At 46.3% G+C, this 20,321-nt stretch overlaps 1 protein-coding gene across 1 annotated transcript in view; it reads right to left on the bottom strand.

Moving 5' to 3' along the window:
- The window catches only part of dmc1 (DNA meiotic recombinase 1), a 179,493-nt gene that overhangs the window by 18,704 nt on the left and 140,468 nt on the right, over positions 1-20,321 (bottom strand). Inside the window, exons 9-11 of the mRNA XM_072492545.1 lie at positions 7,123-7,196; positions 2,016-2,130; positions 1,041-1,101 (exon numbers count right to left, since the gene is read on the bottom strand). Of these exons, the coding sequence (XP_072348646.1) occupies positions 1,041-1,101; positions 2,016-2,130; positions 7,123-7,196 (250 nt within the window). The remainder of the gene's footprint in view (positions 1-1,040; positions 1,102-2,015; positions 2,131-7,122; positions 7,197-20,321) is intronic.

Below are 20,321 nucleotides of genomic sequence, written 5' to 3'. Positions count from 1 at the left end.
TGTACCTGACCTGTGACAGCACATTAAAAACATGCCAAAAGTCCATAAGGCTGTCAGCAATCTGGAGTAGCATCTCCTAGGAGAATCCAGTGTTGAGTAAAACAATCATTTTGTTGCTATTGCCTTTCACGACGACCTACATGGATTTTCCATTCTCATAAATATGAAGATGGCACAAACGAACTGCAAATGATCTCTGCACCTGATATGCGCATTGCCTTCTCCTGCTGTGAACTTGATTGGAGTGAAATTGTGAGGACCAATAAGGCTCCTCTTTCGCATTAAAGGTAAGGAAAAGTGGCACGTGTTGTGCAGGCCTGCTGGTGTAGGTCGTGAAGGTCGGCTGCCATTGGTCCCGAAGGTCAGCCAGTTGGCAAACATGGGTCCTGGGAAAAAAAGTTTGATAAACACTGGACTAGAGCTCAAGAATGTGGCTCACTACCACCATCTCAAGGGCAATTAGGGATGGGCAACAAGTACTGCCCTTGCCAGTGGTTTTCACACTCATGACAACAAATAAACTAAAATGGAATTGGCAAAATAAAATCTCATCCTCTTGTTTAAATCTCATGTTCTCGACTCGTCCTATCTTTGTAAAATCTCCCCACCCCAAAATCCCTGAGAACTCTGCAATGGTCGAACCCAGTGTCTTGTGCATTCCCCTTTCTTATCCCACCATTGACACCTGTGCCTTGGCTGTGCCTTCGGCTGGTTTGGTCCTAAGCTCTGGAATATTTTACCTAAATCTTTGCATCGCCCCTGTTTTAAGATGATCTTAAAACCCATACACTTCGGCAAACTTTTGATCACCCCTCACAGAACAGCCTTCTTTGACTTGACATTATTTTCGATCTGATTAAAATTCTAAGAAGCATCTCAGGATGTGTTTCTACATCAATTGTTCTAGAACTGGAAGTTGAACACGGAACGCCCATTTTTCAACATTAGAAGATTAAGGGAATTCACATACATCGTTTTCCCTAGTTTGTCTCCTTTCCCACCTTTGGATGATCATGTCTCAAGTTGAACCTTGTGCCTACCTCATGGCAGCTCCTGGATCGGCAGTCATCTGATTGGTGACAAACACGGCCACATTATACTCTACAAAAAAATAATTAACAAAAATGATTCAGCAGCTATTAGAATCTCCAATTCTGGAAAGAGAAATCTGCTCCAGATAAATTTTCAAAACTTAATGCAGCCTCACTTGCTTGAGACTGGAGAGAATTTCAACCTCTTAGTTAGAACACTGAGTTGCTCCTATTCAGAAATACATGAAGAGCTTGTTGCTTCACTATTTGGCACAGTATGTATTCAGGTACAATTCAGGTTCCCTTTAATTCCCATCACTGTTCTTCTGAAGGTGTCAATTTTTAAGGGAGCGCAGTTCTGTGAGCCCAGGTTAATTCTCTGGGGACTGAGGTTCAATTTCCACAATGACAGCTGGTAGAATTTACGTTCAGTTAGTAAAACTATACTATAAAACTAGTCTCAGTAATGGCTGCCATGAAATTATCATTGATTGTTCTAAAAACCCATCAGGTTCACTAATGTCTTTTAGGGAAGGAAATCTGCCATTCTTACCTGCCCTGGCCTACATGTAACTTCAGGCCCACAACAATGTGATTGATTCTTAAGCACCCTCTGAAATGGCCTGGCAAGCTACTCCAATTCAAGGGCAACTAGAGGTGGGCAACAAATGTTGTCCCTGGTAGTGACACCCAAAGCCCATGAAAGAATAAAGAAAAAAAGAATAAAAGACAAGCTAGGAAGATCAGTAGTCGGAACAAAATCAGACAATTCATAATTTCCCGCACAATGGAAAGCCATGCAGGTCTACAGTCGGGCTCCGCAGCCAGGTTAGAAGATACAACAGTTGATTCTATGCACGCATGAAACCACAACTAAGGGACTAGGTCTAAAATCATGTGCTAGATAATGCACTGTTCATGACGATCTCTCACTATTCATCTAAATCAAGCGCTCTCAAATCCATGATACTGTTTGATAATTACCTTCAGAGATTTTCTGCAGGCGGGACAGCATCTGAGCCAGTTTCTGCTGACGTTCTGCAAGCTCACCACGGCCACTGAAATCTACTCGGAAAAGTGCCATGATTGAATCCATGATCTAAAGTTCAATCAATAATAGTCACTAAATTAGCGGAACATAAAAAATAATGCATTGCTGCACCATTGTGTATAGTTAAATAGGAAAAGAACTCAGATTGCCCCTCTAACCTGGAGATGTTTGCAAATTGACAGCTGTTAAAACAGCAGGAAGGTACACATAGTTATCCAGTATCTTTTTTTTCATCTGTTGTTAACTGAACTTAATTACACATTGGCCCCAGCATTTACAGGGAGGGTACAGGTGAGGCTCAAAACATTTGAAGAACAAAACTCTTAAGGCCAGGGACAGGAGACCTCACCAACTTAATGGCAGAACCCCAATAACAGTTTTTATCTACATTTCCCATCTAGCAGTTAGCCAATTGGATTGCCTGGTTGGTGGGTGGGAGGCAGGAAGCCAAGGTTAGGGGTCCTTGGGGACAGTAAGAGAGAACCTAAAGATTGGAAAAGCTGATGATTGATGATGGGGGTGGGAGATAAACTCATGATTGGGTCAGGTAAGGCAAGCCTGCAAATGGGAGCTGGAGTTGGAAGCCTTCTTTGGGCTGAACCTCATGCTCCTCAAGTGCTGAAAGGGTCACTTACCTTGCAGAGCCCTCAGCTCCAGGTGCCCCTTCATTTAAAAAAAAATTTAAATTTAGAGTACCCAATTCATTTTTTCAATTAAGGGGCAATTTAGCATGGCCAATCCACCTACCCTGCACATCTGTGGGTTGTGGGGGTGAAACCCACACAAACATGGGGAGAATGTGCAAACTCCACATGGACAGTGACCCAGAGCCAGGATCGAACCTGGGACCTCGGTGCCGTGAGGCAGCAGTGCTAGCCACTGCACCACCATGCTGCCCCTGGATGCCCCTTCATGGCTAAGTTCCCCCAAACCATGGTAAATCTGTGCAGCTCCAGTAAGTAGGCGCCCAACTAGAATATCTTAGGCAAGTGATCTATTTACATAACACAGACAAACAGGGCACATGTGGCACGCTGATGTTAACTTCTAAGTCACCCTTCCCAAACCCACTCTTGAGGGAAGGAGCTAATATCAAGGCAATTATGCCAGAAATGAAAAACATCCACTTAAATCTTCCAGAATGTTTACAAGACATATTGAAGAAAGAGGACATGAATTTGTTAAACTTATTGCAGCCAATTTGTGAAGGCAACTAGAAGTTAATCTTTACAAGTGAGCTGTTATAAATATATAGCTCCTCACCCTATAACCCCTCACCAGTCTCAATAAGTCTTCTGAAGGAACTATCCAATGAGTGTTCCCCCCTATATACACTTAACCTTACTTTATACAATTAAAAAGTTGCCAAGAAACCAGCCTGTAATATCCTGCAGGGACGTATGGGGTGGGAGTGATTATCTTCCCCATTGATCTCACGGAGTACGATCTCCCCCGGCCATTCAATATGTATAAAAGATCAGCCAGTAAGACACCGACTAAAGAGAGATCTAGTAGGGATCTACTGAGAGTTGTATATAATGCAATTGTAAATAAACCAAGTTTGTTATTCTTACTCTGTGTGGACTCCCTGTAGCCGTTCTACAGTTAGTAGATGTTTGTGTGGTGTACTAACAGGGTTAGTGAGAGACCACCGGACGGCATACAAGGAGGCAACTCGACCCATCATGTGTTTTTAAAAAAATAACCTTAACAATTTGTCCTGCCTGAAAGAATCACAAAATAGTGCAGCATTGAAGGAGGCCGGTGGCACTTTCAAACAGCAACCCAGTTAGTCCCACTCCCAGGTTTGTTCCCTGTATCCTGTTAATTGGATATTAATGTTTTTATAGGGATGCAGCAGGCTGAGGATTAATTTATGTTCTTATGGACAGACACAGACAGATGGAATTTCATGCCTCCATCCTAGTAGGAACGTGGGAAGGAGGATTTAAAACTGGAAGGCAGTACTCACTTCCAGGATTTCTATGGCCCTGGGATAAGCATGTGTGTAGCAAGCCCACACACAGCACTCCATTGTGGGGATGGACATTTTAACCCTCCCACTATTTCCATGATGTTGGGCTTCCTTTGTTAGATGACATTGTTCACCTCAAAGGGGAAACGAACCATTGGGGAAACCTGTCTGGGTTCAGAAATCTTTTCCAGGCAAGTTCAAAAGGTGTTGACAAACTTCACCTGTCATAATGGGTAGTTGTTAAATATGTTTTTGATAGTGATTAATGGTGGGAATCAGTTTTTAAAAGATAAGTCACCATTAAATTGACCAGCTTTGTGTAAGTGTTCAGATACAATCCAGTACTTTATCTAGTGGATAAAGTGTTTGTCTGTATTCAACAATATTGAGATTAAGATTTTAACTTGTCTTTGAATGCGGGACTTCAGTTACATAGATGGAGTGGAGAAGTTGGGACTGTTTTACCTGGAGAAAAGAAGGCTGGATAGGGAGAAACTTCCCATTCATGAAATAATTGGGAATGGGAGGGCACAGATTTAAAGTAATTAGTTATAGAAGCAAAATGACATGAAGAAAATATTTTTCACAGTGAGCGGGATCTAATTCCTGAGAGTGTGGTGGAGACAGGTTCAATTGAAACTTTGAAAAGGGAATTAGACTGTTAATTGAATAGGAAGAATGTACAGGGTCATTGCAAGAAGGCGGAAGAATGGCACTAAGTGTCTTGCTCATTCAGTGATACAGAATAAGTTTGTCTCTACTTCTGGGACAAAAGGGCACATTAGTCTCAGTACTGATTCTCCAGCTTAGGAAGCTGGCACCACATGGGATGGAAGGGTACCCGCTACCCGTGGCCCTTAAAGTCACCTCTGTTCTAAACGTCTATGCGAGAGGCTCATTTCAGGACAGCACTGGTAATCTGTGTGGCATCTCCCAGTCAGCTGCACACAAATGCATGTGGGAGCGCAACCCCTTGGCCGTCAGAGTGCTGCCTGAGTGCAGGGTTCTACACACAGTGCAGTTGTGCTTCCCTGAGAGGATCTTTATTACTATTGAGGCAGGGATACAAGCCATTCCTGAGGTGCCCACTCTGCCCTTGCAGCCCGGCTTCTCATGGGACCCCACCCAGTTCCTTCACAGTCGCTGCAGTGCTGACGCTCAGTATTCACCTCCTGCCACCCACTTTCCAACTCCAGGAAGGACAGGCACTCCCTCAGCAAGTAGGACACAGGAAGCAATGCTTGCATGCCAGCCTCCAGACCTCCTTAAAGCAAGGGTCGCTCCAAAGTGAATGAGGTAAGGCCTGCTAGTGACGCCTCCCCCCAAGAATGAGTGATTGACCCCCAGCCCCAAGTTGAACCTATCTATGTCCCGCATGTCCTCTCCGGTGCACCCTTAGCAGTGAAGAGCCTGAGGAATCATGGCTGCCTGAATGTTCACCTCCGATATCCCCTTTGGAGGTGAAGCCGCCAAGTTCACCCTTTTGCAGACCTATTGTAAATGATGGTGGCATAATGTCACACTGGCACCCAGTGAATATTCCGTGAGAGATGAAGGTTGGAGAGACTGACCACTAATCACATACTAATGTATTAAACCAGTTACCAGGCTCACACAGTTTTTATCTTCTGTGCAGTCACTCCCACCCCAAGCTGTGATACCAGTTAATCACTTTGATCCTTCCCACTGCATACCACTCCTCTACGGCCAATGGGTTTGTTGCCAAGATACAGAATAAGTTTGTCTCTACTTCTGGGACAAAAGGGCGCATTAGTCTCAGTGCTGAGTCTCCAGCTTAGGAAGGGTAGTCAGGCACTGGTGGACTTACGCACTTTCCTCCTTCAGACCATGCAGGTAGTTGTACATCAAGGATTCTCCTAGATAGCATACACTGACTATATTTCTTCTACCAGTTGCTCAGTTTCAATTCCAACATGCAGCTCGAGTTTAAAAACCCGGATATCTCTTTGCATCCTTGTGGGAGTTGCCTGTCTTTTACCAAGAATTTATGAAGATCTGGAGCATGGTCACCTCCAGCTGGAGCTCACCCTCCATCAGTGGGATTTTGCATGGCTAGTGAAGGCTCTGGTTAGCAAGGTAGCCAGAGTCGGGGATATACTGCATGGCAAAGAAGTGGGCTGGATGTTGTCATGGGAACTGCGCACTAAGGAACCACCATCGCAGAAGCCAAGTGCATCCCACATCAGTGCAAATCCACATGCCTCAGGAAACTTTGGAACGGCTGGCAGAAGGACATTATCAAGGGCAGCATGGTAGCATTGTGGATAGCACAATTGCTTCACAGCTCCAGGGTCCCAGGTTCGATTCCCAGCTTAGATCACTGTCTGTGCGGAGTCTGCATGTTCTCCCTGTGTGTGCATGGGTTTCCTCCGGGTGCTTCGGTTTCCTCCCACAGTCCAAAGATGTGCAGGTTAGGTGGATTGGCCATGCTAAATTGCCCATAGTGTCCAAAATTGCCCTTAGTGTTGGGTGGGGTTACTAGGTTATGGGGATCGGGTGGAGGTGTGGACCTTGGGTAGGGTGCTCTTTCCAAGAGCCGGTGCAGACTCGATGGGCTGAATGGCCTCCTTCTGCACTGTAAATTCTATGAACTCTATTCTATGAACTCTATGACATGTCAGCAGGAGGTGGAGGCAGAAGCAGCATTGTGCAGTCCCCAGCAGAGGGCAGATCCAGCCACACTTACCCAGCCGCAGATCATATACAGCCTTGGGATCATATACAAAGCAGGAGCTTGTGAAGTAGCAACGGGAGATGAATTAATCCATAATAAACAACTAGATTATAGACCCTTTCCCCATTAATCAAATGATGAACCTCCACCTCTTTCCAGTAAACGAGAAACCAGGACCAACACTATAGATAAGCAGAGAATTGACCCATCACCCCATCAACAAGCAGATTAAGTGCTCAACTCCATAGCATTCCTCAATTATAAAACAGGAGTATGGAAACTCTCATTTTACATAATGTGATTACAGACAACTATCAATTCAGATCCTATTAGCTAACAAATTACAATTCAAGTTGAGTGCTGCTTATACCAAGAGTTTAAAAATTCCGCCTTCCTCATGAAATTTGGCTGCTACATAATCCAGTAATTCCATCTGGTGTTCACCTGTCAATGACACAGAAAGTTACTGCAGAACTAACAATTTTCAACTTCAAAATCAATCAGTCAGAAGATTTGTGTTTTGTTAAGGGAGATTTATTTGATTTCAAAACTGTTCTTTGGACTAAAGCCATGAAAGTTCCACAAAAATTGTATCTGACTGAAGAGTAAAATCAAATATAACAATTCATCAGTGAAAGAGAGCACACTAGCAAAGAAATGTAACAAACATCCTTGAATTTTGGCATGTTCACCTAGACAACATACTTGAATGTTAGCATCAATTACATGAACACTAACTATTAAATTCATAGCCTTATGCATATGTGCATCTGTTTAGCAAACAGAGACATGCACAGAATGTTACTTGCAGAGAGATCAAACTTAGATCCAAATATATGAGATAGTCACTAATAAATCCAATAAGGAATTCAGGAAAAACTTTTTTAAACAGAGAGTGACTAGGATGTGGAGGTCACCAGCACAAACCGTCATTGGACTGAATTTTATGCCCTCCCCTGGTGGATCTTGAGGCAAGAGGGGAGCATGAAATTGCATGGACAGGATTCCCTCCGGGATCCCACCCACCCCCACCTAGTTGCAATTTTAAGGCTGGCGGGTGACAGATAGATACAATGGGGAAATAGAATTTTTAAAAATCCTAGATCTTGGGCGGGAAGGTGTTGGCGGGGATGGGTAGCCTCCATCAGACGCCCCCTCCTAATTTGGGATGCCCTCCCCTCAAGGACTGGACGGGCACCTCTGGACCTCCCTCCCCACTCCAGCCTACCCACCAAATCCAATCTCCCTTCTGGTGACCCCACAAGGAGTCCCCTCCCCTCATCTGCCTGGGATCACTGCCAGGTAGGCCTCCATGTCCCAACACTTACCCAGGTACAGCGCTGGAGTGCGTCTTCCAGCCACTGCAGCGCTGTGCCTGGATGAGCTGAGAGCTGCAGGTCAATCTACTTGGCCAGCAGCTCTCCGAGGTAAGACTTCCATCCAAGTGAGGTAGATGAGTGAGTCTCCGCCATTCTAAAAATTCTGGCCATTGAGTTAACTAGCATACATGCATTTAAGTGGGTAGCTGAATAGCCACAGGAGAAAGAAAGAAATAGAAGAAAATGCGGATGGGTTAAAGAGGAATGGACATATGTTCAGTGGAGTGTAACTATCAAATTGAACCAGATGGCCCAAATGCCTACTTACCATTGGCTGGGGACTAATGACTATCCCACAATCCTGTGGGAGTATGAGCTTCCCCAATGAGGGGGGCGGAGAAACCACTAGTAAACTCCTAGTATAAATAAAGCTGGCCAGTTCAGGAACCAGCAGGAAGGAGTATGTAGCAAGGGAAGTTACTGCTACTGTTATGTATATATGTTATAGTAAATAAATGTTATTACTTTGTATCCTTAAAACTCGTGCTGGATTCTTCGTGGCTCTTACAAAACCTTGTTTCTGTGGTTCTATGTAATTTTTCAGGAACTGAATGCCTTTGGAAGTAAGAAGCAGTGGTTTGGAATTTGGTCAATGACATTGTAATAATCTGCACAGGACTCATCCAGCTGGGGATGATTGTTCCCTGTGCTCAATTGGACTGAGTTAACCCAGCACTAGCATAAAAGGCAGGCGGCTGTAGAGCCAGCTAAAAGGGAATGAGGACCCGGTGAAAGGTAACCGGGCCCTGTGAATGTACGATGCTGTTGTTGAAATAAAGGACTTTTAAGAAGCTTGTTGGACTCCCCTGGCTTTATCACAGACGTAAAGGCCATAAGAAGGGTGCAGAGGAGCTTTACTGGGATGTTATCAGGGATGAGGAACATCCGTTATAGCAACAGGTTGGAAGAGTTGGAAATGTTCTCCTTGGAACAGGAAGGATTTAAGAAGAGGTAACTAATAGAAGTTTTCAAGATGGTATGAGATTTTTAATAGCGCAGATAGTAGGCCAATAACCAGAGATCATCAATGAAAATCTTTGGCAAAGATTTAGAGGGGAGATGAGGTGAAATATTTCCATTCAGAGAATTGTCAGGATCTGGAACATGCTACCTGAAAAAGAGGAAACTATTTCATAAATAATTTATAAGGTGAATTGATGGATGCTGGAGGGCGAGGACTTGACAGGGTTACAGATATTCTGGGGGGAAGCATGATTGCTCTTTCAGCAAACTGAAACAGTTACAACAGGCTGAATTACCTCCTTCTGCGTTGCAATTGTCTATGATTTTTATGAAGTGAAGAACCTGCAGTGTCCAAAATCGAGTTGTCTATAGGAAGCAGGAGTAATGATCAATAAAAGCGTAATGGATTGAAAAGTCTGGACTGGAAGCCATCGTTGCACTGTGCCTGTTCCTTCTTATTGTAGTTTTGTGAACTTCAGTTTTTGTAACTATGGAGCAAATAGCTTTTTTTAATATTGGAAATACTTTTTGACAAGGTCTAAATAGCAATAAAGGTTTGTCGTTACTGCTGGAGATGATAACAAATGAGTTACAAACGGAAAGAGCAGCGCTCTGCAAATTGCCTACTCCACTCCTTCCACCAAACATCAGTTTCTAGCTTGGTATTATTTACATATATCATTTAACCAGACAGTTCCCAGATTTAACTTTGAACCTTCAGTGTATATCTATCTATATTGCACCTCGGCTTTTGCACATTTGTGGGCAACATGATAGCACAGGAGTTAGCACAGTTGCTTCACAGCTCCAGGATCTCAGGTTCGATTCCCGGCTTGGGTCACTGTCTGTGCGGAGTCTGCACGTTCTCCCCGTGTCTGCGTGGCTTTCCTCCGGGTGCTCCCGTTTCCTCCCACAGTCCAAAGATGTGCAGGTTAGGTGGATTGACCATGTTAAATTGTCCTTTGGTGTCCAAAAGGTTAGGTGGGGTTGCTGGGGTAAGTGGGCTTAGGTAGGGTGCTCTTTCCAAGGGCTGGTGCAGACTCGATGGGCCAAGTGGCCTCCTTCTGCACTGTAAATTCTATGATCTATAACACCAGCAAAGATTTAATTCATGCCACATCCTCCTCCTCTACAGACTCTAGAAAATCTAATATGTGGCCACCCTCATCATGGTTTGCACTAAGTTCCATTTGCTCCCTGCTGGCTGGCCTTCATATTAGTTCTCTGTCCACAAAATTGTTGAATTGAAATTCTTGTCCCCAAGTTTCTCCAAGGACTCTCCCCAACCACCTGCAGGTATGCATTCCCCCCCATTCCCAGACTCAGGTCTTCTATATCTCCCAGTATGTCTCTCTACTCCGCCAGCAGGTCTCCGGCTGTCTCAGTCCTACCCTCTGGAACAACTCCACATAGCAGCACGGTAGCATTGTGGATAGCACAATTGCTTCACAGTTCCAGGGTCCCAGGTTCGATTCCGGCTTGGGTCACTGTCTGTGCGGAGTCTGCACATCCTCCCCGTGTGTGTGTGGGTTTCCTCCGGGTGCTCCGGTTTCCTCCCACAGTCCAAAGATGTGCAGGTTAGGTGGATTGGTCATGATAAATTGTCCTTAGTGTTGGGTGGGGTTACTGGGTTATGGGGATAGGGTGGAGGTGTTGACCTTGGGTAGGTGCTCTTTCCAAGAGCCGGTGCAGACTCGATGGGCCGAATGGCCTCCTTCTGCACTGTAAATTCTATGATAATCTATGATAAACCCTCACTACCTGTCTACTTCTCTCCATAATTTAAAAAAATGCCTGTAAACCAATTTCATTCCTCACGAAGGCTCATGTTTGTTGTTCTTTCTTCCTCTGTGAAGTACGCTAATACTAATTATATATTAAAAGAATGATGCAAATTGTTTGAAATACACAGCAGGTTGATCAACTTCTAAAAGATTAAAAGACAGGTTAACATTTGGGTGTGACTAAATTAAAATTCAGCTTTAAAATGTGTTTTTATCTTGCTGTCCTTGCCTTAACCTCCTAATTTTAATTTTTGAAAGGCATTATTATAATGGGTTCCAAAATGTCAGAAAACATCCCAAACAACGTTTGGAAAATCCAAATTTTCCTGACTATGGTAGAATGGTCCAGACCTTACTTGAAAATAAGTCTCATGCTCTCAGTGCTCAAATCTCCTTCAGAAATTTCCAAATCGACCACTGCAACAAACGACACAACAGTTTTCCCCCTGCTATAAAAATGATGGAAATTGGATGTACCTGCAGTGTAAGCTGTAACAAGATGTCAGGCAGGCTTTCAGGGAGCTAGGATGGAAGCTCAGAATGAGAACAGAGTTGTTATCTCTGGGTTGTTGCCTGTGCCACGTGATAATGAGATGAGGAATAGGGGGCAAAATTCTCCCGAAACGGAGCGATGTCCGCCGACTGGCGCCCAAAACGGCGCCAATCAGACGGCATCGCGCCGCCCCAAAGGTGCGGAATGCTCCGCATCTTTGGGGGCCGAGCCCCAACATTGAGGGGCTAGGCCGGCGCCGGAGGAATTTCCGCCCCACCAGCTGGCGGAAACGGCCTTTGTTGCCCCGCCAGCTGGCGCGGAAATGACATCCCCGGGCGGCGCATGCGCGGGAGCGTCAGCGGCCGCTGACAGTTTCCCACGCATGCGCAGTGGAGGTAGTCTCTTCCGCCTCTGCCATGGTGGGGACCGTGGCGGAGGCGGAGGGGAAAGAGTGCCCCCACGGCACAGGGCCGCCCGCGGATCGGTGGGCCCCGATCGCGGGCCAGGCCACCGTGGGGGCACCCCCCGGGACCAGATCGCCCCGCGCCCCCCCAGGATCCCGGAGCCCGCCCACGCCGCCTTGTCCCGCCGTTCAAAAGGTGGTTTAATCCACGCCGGTGTGACAGGCAATTTATCGGCGGGACTTCGGCCCATCCGGGCCGGAGAATCGAGCGGGGGGGGCCCGCCAACCGGCGCGATTCCCGCCCCCGCTGAATCTCCGGTGCCGGAGACTTCGGCAACCGGCAGGGGCGGGATTCACGCCAGCCCCCGGCGATTCTCCGACCCGGCGGGCGGTCGGAGAATGACGCCCAGGGAGAGAGAGCAATTAAACACGTGGCTACAGGGATGGGGCAGGCGGGAGGGATTCAGATGTCTGGATAACGGGCTCTTTCTGGGGAAGGTGGGACCTCTACAGACAGGATGGTCTACATCTGAACCTGAGGGGCACAAATATCCTGGGGGGGAGATTTGTTAGTGCTCTTTGGGGGGGTTTAAACTAATGCAGCAGGGGCATGGGAACCTGGATTGTAGTTTTAGGGTACGGGAGATTGAGAGTACTAAGGTAAGGAGCACAGATTTGACTTCGCAGGAGGGGGCCAGTGTTCAGGTAGGTGGTTTGAAGTGTGTCTACTTCAATGCCAGGAGTATACGAAATAAGGTAGGGGAACTGGCAGCATGGGTTGGTACCTGGGACTTCGATGTTGTGGCCATTTCGGAGACATGGATAGAGCAGGGACAGGAATAGTTGTTGCAGGTTCCGGAGTTTAGGTGTTTTAGTAAGCTCAGAGAAGGAGGCAAAAGAGGGGGAGGTGTGGCGCTGCTAGTCAAGAACAGTATTACGGTGGTGGAGAGGATGCTAGATGGGGACTCTTCTTCCGAGGTAGTATGGGCTGAGGTTAGAAACAGGAAAGGAGAGGTCACCCTGTTGGGAGTTTTCTATAGGCCTCCAAATAGTTCTAGGGATGTAGAGGAAAGGATGGCGAAGATGTTTCTGGGCAAGAGCGAAAGTAACAGGGTAGTTATTATGGGAGACTTTAACTTTCCAAATATTGACTGAAAAAGATATAGTTCGAGTACATTAGATGGGTCGTTTTTTTGTACAATGTGTGCAGGAGGGTTTCCTGACACAATATGTTGACAGGCCAACAAGAGGCGAGGCCACGTTGGATTTGGTTTTGGGTAATGAACCAGGCCAGGTGTTAGATTTGGAGGTAGGTGAGCACTTTGGGGACAGTGACCACAATTCGGTGACGTTTACGTTAGTGATGGAAAGGGATAAGTATACCCCGCAGGGCAAGAGTTATAGCTGGGGGAAGGGCAATTATGATGCCATTAGACATGACTTGGGAGGGGTAGGTTGGAGAAGTAGGCTGCAAGTGTTGGGCACACTGGATATGTGGAGCTTGTTCAAGGAACAGCTACTGCGTGTTCTTGATAAGTACGTATCGGTCAGGTAGGGAGGAAGGCGTCGAGCGAGGGAACCGTGGTTTACCAAAGAAGTGGAATCTCTTGTTAAGAGGAAGAAGGAGGCCTATGTGAAGATGAGGTGTGAAGTTTCAGTTGGGGCGCTTGAGTTACAAGGTAGCGAGGAAGGATCTAAAGAGAGAGCTAAGACGAGCAAGGAGGGGACATGAGAAGTATTTGGCAGGTAGGATCAAGGAAAATCCAAAAGCTTTCTATAGGTATGTCAGGAATAAAAGAATGACTAGGGTAAGAGTAGGGCCAGTCAAGGACAGGGATGGGAAGTTGTGTGTGGAGTCTGAAGAGATAGGCAAGATACTAAATGAATATTTTTCGTCAGTATTCACTCAGGAAAAAGAGAATGTTGTGGAGGAGAATGCTGAGACCCAGGCTATTAGAATAGATGGCATTGAGGTACGTAGGGAAGAGGTGTTGGCAATTCTGGACAGGCTGAAAATAGATAAGTCCCCGGAGCCCGATGGGATTTATCCTAGGATTATCTGGGAAGCCAGGGAAGAGATTGCTGAGCCTTTGGCTTTGATTTTTATGTCATCATCGGCTACAGGAATAGTGCCAGAGGACTGGAGGATAGCAAATGTGGTTCCTTTGTTCAAGAAGGGGAGTAGAGACAACCCCGGCAACTATAGACCGGTGAGCCTCACGTCTGTTGTGGGTAAAGTCTTGGAGGGGATTATAAGAGACAAGATTTATAATCATCTAGATAGGAATAATATGATTAGGGATAGTCAGCATGGCTTTGTGAAGGGTAGGTCATGCCTCACAAACCTTATCGAGTTCTTTGAGAAGGTGACTGAACAGGTAGACGAGGGTAGAGCAGTTGATGTGGTGTATATGGATTTCAGTAAAGCGTTTGATAAGGTTCCCCACGGTATGCTATTGCAGAAAATACGGAGGCTGGGGATTGAGGGTGATTTAGAGATGTGGATCAGAAATTGGCTAGCTGAAAGAAGACAGGGTGGGGGTTGATGGGAAATGTTCAGAATGGAGTTCAGTTACAAGTGGCGTACCACAAGGATCTGTTCTGGGGCCGTTGCTGTTTGTCATTTTTATAAATGCTCACATTCCAAGCATTGTTTGGCATCTTTGAATTTGTCTATATATGTGTTTCTGGAACAGACCTCTTCATTCACCTGAGGAAGGAGCAGCGCTCCGAAAGCTAGTGACATCGAAACAAACCTGTTGGACTTTAACCTGGTGTTGTAAGACTTCGTACTATTTTTATAAATGACCTAGAGGAGGGCGCAGAAGGGTGGGTGAGTAAATTTGCAGACGACACTAAAGTCGGTGGTGTTGTCGACAGTGCGGAAGGATGTTGCAGGTTACAGAGGGACATAGATAAGCTGCAAAGCTGGGCTGAGAGGTGGCAAATGGAGTTTAATGTAGAGAATTGTGAGTTGATTCACTTTGGAAGGAATAACAGGAATGCGGAATATTTGGCTAATGGTAAAGTTCTTGGAAGTGTGGATGAGCAGAGGGATCTTGGTGTCCATGTACATAGATCCCTGAAAGTTGCCACCCAGGTTGATAGGGTTGTGAAGAAGGCCTATGGAGTATTGGCCTTTATTGGTAGAGGGATTGAGTTCCGGAGTCATGAGGTCATGTTGCAGCTGTACAAAACTCTGGTACGGCTGCATTTGGAGTATTGCGTACAGTTCTGGTCACCTCATTATAGGAAGGACGTGGAAGCTTTGGAACGGGTGCAGAGGAGATTTACCAGGATGTTGCCTGGTATGGAGGGAAAATCTTATGAGGAAAGGCTGATGGACTTGAGGTTGTTTTCGTTAGAGAGAAGGTTAAGAGACTTAATAGAGGCATACAAAATGATCAGGGGGTTAGATAGGGTGGACAGTGAGAGCCTTCTCCCGCGGATGGAAATGGCTAGCACGAGGGGACATAGTCTTAAACTGAGGGGTAATAGATATAGGACAGAGGTCAGAGGTAGGTTCTTTACGCAAAGAGTGGTGAGGCCGTGGAATGCCCTACCTGCAAGAGTAGTGAACTCGCCAACATTGAGGGCATTTAAAAGTTTATTGGATGAGCATATGAATGATAATGGCATAGTGTAGGTTAGATGGCTTTTGTTTTTTGACTTCCCATGTCGGTGCAACATCGTGCGCCGAAGGGCTTGTACTGCACTGTATCGTTCTATGTTCTATGTTCTAAGCCCAAGTTGCATCACATTTTCAATCCATCTCTTTTGCTTGAGTCACAGGCCTTGAGGAATACGAGAAAATCTGCTGAGCCCAATAGGAGGCCTTAAAGGAAGAGATAGTTTGGGAATAGACGAAACACATTCCTAAGACTGAGAATGGAAAAGCATTCAAAGCTGGAGCTCCCTGAACGACTAGTGATACAGGGCTTGTGATAAATATCACATTTACAATACAAGAGAAAACCAAGCAGAATACAGAAATTGCAGAGGAGAGCTGAAGAAAAAGGTAAGAGAGTTAATGAAAGTGTCTGCGAGAAAAAGATTAATGGGTAACATTAAATACTAAAGTATTTTATAAACATGTAAAGAATAAATAAATAGTTAAGGGTGGGGAAGATTACCTACCAAAAAAGATTGTGGAGGCAGAGGGTGAAGTTGAGGTATTAAATTAGTACCGTGCACCTATCTTCACTAAATGAGAGGATGCTGCCACTGTCAAAGTAAAGCAGAAGGCTTTAGAATTTAGGATGGAAATAGATAAAGAGGAGATACTTAAATACCTGGGAGTGCACAAAGTAGAAAAATCACCCAGTCTGTAAGGGATGCATCCTATGCTCTTGAGGGAAGTTAGGGGGCGAGATTCTCCGACCCCCCGCCGGGTCGGAGAATCGCCGGGGGCTGGCGTGAATCCCGCCCCCCGCCGGTTGCCGAATTCTCCGGCACCGGATATTCGGCGGGGCGGGAATCGCGCCGCGCCGGTTGGCGGGCCCCCCCCCCCCCACCCCGCGATTCTACGGCCCGGATGGGCCGCAGTCCTGCTGCTAGAATGCCTGTCCCGCTGGCGTAGATTAAACCACCTACCTTACCGGCAGGACAAGGCGGCGCAGGCGGGCTCCGGGGTCCTGGGGGGGGGCGTGGGGCGATCTGGCCCCGGGGGGTGGGGGGGGGGGTGCCCCCACGGTGGCCTGGCCTGCGATCGGGGCCCACCGATCCGCGGGCGGGCCTGTGCCGTGGGGGCACTCTTTTCCTTCCGCCTTCGCCACGGTCTCCACCATGGCGGAGGCGGAAGAGACTCCCTTCACAGCGCATGCGCGGGGATGCCGTGAGCGGCCGCTAACGCTCCCGCGCATGCGCCGCCCGGAGATGTCATTTCTGCGCCAGCTGGGGGGGCACCAAAGGCCTTTTCCACCAGCTGGCGGGGCGGAAATTAGTCCGGCGCGGGCCTAGCCCCTTAAGGTTGGGGCACGGCCCCCCAAGATGCGGAGGATTGGGGTGGCACGATTACCGACTGATTTGCGCCGTTTTGGGTGCCGGTCGGCGGACATCGCGCCGATACCGGAGAATTTCGCCCATGGTGTAGAAAATGGAGACTTCGATCACAATCTTACTATCCTCTTTAGATATGGGAATGTGCAAGAAGAGGACTGGATGGTCCAGATCTTCGGCATGACAGAGAGGCTCTCTGCTATGGCAGAAATGGTGGATGAGCCAAGAAAGCCAAAGTCTCACTTCCAAACAATATTTTGCAGGGGTGGGACTGAAGTCGAGCTGGAATTCACATGTGCGTGGTTTGCAGAGCAACTGAAGTGGGATTTTAGTAGGCCAGGAGTGTAAAATCTGCCGTGTGCAGATTATACCAGGTTCGAGGAGGTTTGAGCTTGGTAGATTCATTTGGATATCCAGGGTACTCCCTTGGTTATGGTCCCGGGACAGCTTTGGGAGAGGTAAAAGACTCTTTGGGATTGTTAGAAAAAAGACATGACTGTGCATAAAATCAACGGAACAGTCAAAAGCTGACAAGCTGTCAAAGAACAATCAAAGCTGTCAAAGGACTGTCAAGCTGTCCGAGAACTGTCAAAACACATTGGAACTGTCAAAGTTGTCAATGGATTTGACCCAGTTGGGCTTTAATTTTAAATAGAGTTTGGAGTTTAAAAAAAATCAGTGCTTGACATTTCATTCCATCTGTTGACATAAAGCTGAGGATTATCATTTTTGGATTTATGCTGCAATGACTGAATTTACAAACTAACATTATTGTAGGAAGGTGTCTGTTAAATGTACAGTTTGTGACAAGAGTTTATAGAATATCGAACATAGAACATAGAACGATACAGCGCAGTACAGGCCCTTCGGCCCACGATGTTGCACCGAAACAAAAGCCATCTAACCTACACTATGCCATTATCATCCATATGTTTATCCAATAAACTTTTAAATGCCCTCAATGTTGGCGAGTTCACTACTGTAGCAGGTAGGGCATTCCACGGCCTCACTACTCTTTGCGTAAAGAACCTACCTCTGACCTCTGTCCGGGGGGTCCTCCACGGTGGCCAGGCCCGCGATCGGGGGCTACCGATTGGCTGGTGCGCTCATTCCATGGGGGGGGGGGGCTATGTTACTCCACGTCGGGCCCCTGTAGGGCTCAGTCATGTTGTGCGGGGACCTGCGTGGAGACGCCTGTCGTGGGCATGCGCGGACCCGCGCCGGCCTAGCTTTCAGCACCAGATCAGCACACAGCACTCCGGCGCTGTTCTCGTCCCCTGAAATCCAGAGAATAACTATCTCCAGGAGGCACATTGACGCCGGCGTACACCACTCCAATGTTTATGCCGGCTTCAACACTTGGCGGGGATTTCGGAGTATCCCGGCCTTTATCTCGATTACCCTTTAAGTTTTTCTTTTTAGGGATTTGTAAATTTATAAGTTACTGATTAGACTTCAGCTGGAGCATTTTGTGTCTCCACATTCTCGACATGACATTTTATAGGAAGAATGCTAAGGCCTTGGAGATGATGCAGAGAAAATTACCGGAATGTTACTGGGATGACAAGCCACAGTTACATGGGAGCTGTTCTCTTTAGTGTAGAGATGGTTCAAGAGCGTTTTCAGAGGTGTTCAAAATTATGAGGAGCTTTGACAGAATAGATGGGGAGAAACTGTTTCGGCTGGTAGGCCAGCCAGTAAGCAAAGGATACAAATTCAAGATAACTGGCAAATGAAACAGGGGTGATGTGGAAAAAGTAATTTTCATATGATGCATGTTGTTTGGATCTGGAATGCACTACCTTAAGAGGTATGGAAGAATATTCAATGGAACTTTCAAAATCAAATAAGATTTATACTTAAACAGGAAATATTTGCAAAGCAATGGGGAGACGCAAAGGTGTGTAACTAATTGGACAGCTCTTTCTACAAGCAGCACAGACATTCTATACCGTATGATTCAATGGTAATAAGGGAGGGAAGGGAATACGGTTAAATGAGGCATTCCTCAAATACAGAGCCTTGATTAAAACACAATTGGAGTACTCTGTATAGTTCTGGTCACTAATTACAAAAGGGATAGACAAGTGGGGGTGCAAAAAGGATGTACAAGGATCATACCTAATATACCTATCAGAAAGCATGCACAGGCTGGGTCTCTTTTCTCTTGAGGGCGAGGATGACCTAAAATTTTGGAAGACTTGAATAGAGTAGACGCAGAACAAGCATCAGGGATTTTCTCATTAGGGAAAAGTCACAGTGCAGGGAGCATATGCAGGTCCCATGGGCTGGCAGTAAGACCCTGGCGGAAATCTTCCTGGTAGCCACCTCTTAAATGGCTGCAGCTTGGATCGCGGTCCAATCAAGGATAGCAAACTGTCTCTCCATGGTACAGATCCAAACAGAGGGTCGGCAACTCCGAGAGAGCCACTGTAAACGGTTGCAAGGAAAATGATATGGCATCTTCATTTTGCAGGGACTAAGAAATCCTTTTCTCCTCTGGGGCCAAGCAGGCTCCAGTGATAGCGTTAGGAGCAGCCTTTGCTTAAGGGGCCCTCTCAATGGGCCATGAAGCCTATGGATTCATTTGCCCTCCACTCCCCACCTCCTTAAATGGTTAACCTGGCCGCCCACCTCTGTTTGCGGGTGGTCAAGCTGCTGGTAAAACGGCCTGGTGGTGGGGCTATCCCGGTGCCCTCCCAATGCAGCTGCCCAGCATTTTACAATCCATCCCTGCCTCTTTTCTACCTCCCAGGGGCCGGTAAATTCGTGTCCTATGTGAGGAGCAATCGATATAAGATAATCACCAAGAAATCAAATAAGGAATTCAGGAGAAACGTCTTTACACAAGAAATTGAAGAGGAGAATGTGGAACTGATTAGCACAGTTGAAGAAAATAGTTTGGATGCATACAAGGAGAAACTAGACAAGCATTAGAGGGAGAAGAGAAATAGAGCAATGCTGATGGAAGTAGATGAGGAAGAATGATAAGAGGCTTAAATGTCGCAGAAGCACTTGCATTGACTTGTTGGGACGAATGGCCTGATTCTGTTCTCCCTATTCTCTATAATATATGTAAAGGTATTTGAAAGATCCAGATAAAAAAATCAGGAAACTGGTGATATCTAGAGTAATTATTTTGTGTTGATGTTCATGGAACAAGTTGCACAATGTGCTGAAAATCAAGGTTGAATTTGGGGAAATTAGATTTTAATGCCATCTGAATTGGTCACATTCTAACAAAAATTATTAGAATTGAGTTATATGAAAGGATTAAAGGGAATGAAACATAATGGGCAAGATCTTCCGGTTGTTGACACCGATGAGATCAGAAGATCCTGACGAGAGCATAACCCTGCTGCGGATTTCCCGACGGCGAGGGGTGGATTCAATGGGAAATCCCATTGACAGTGGTAGGACCAGAAGATAACAACGGCCAACCTCCCGCCGCTGAGAAACACGCCACCGGGAAACCAGAGAATCTCGCCCAACATCTTATGTTGCAAAAAGGACCAAAGGGAATTGCTGGTCATTATGGATAATGCGCTT

Source organism: Scyliorhinus torazame, chromosome 29, assembly GCF_047496885.1.
Source record: "Scyliorhinus torazame isolate Kashiwa2021f chromosome 29, sScyTor2.1, whole genome shotgun sequence".
NCBI classification, from domain to species: domain Eukaryota; kingdom Metazoa; phylum Chordata; class Chondrichthyes; order Carcharhiniformes; family Scyliorhinidae; genus Scyliorhinus; species Scyliorhinus torazame.
Note: the sequence above shows the minus strand (reverse complement) of the source record. Positions and strands in the feature narration are given on the sequence as shown.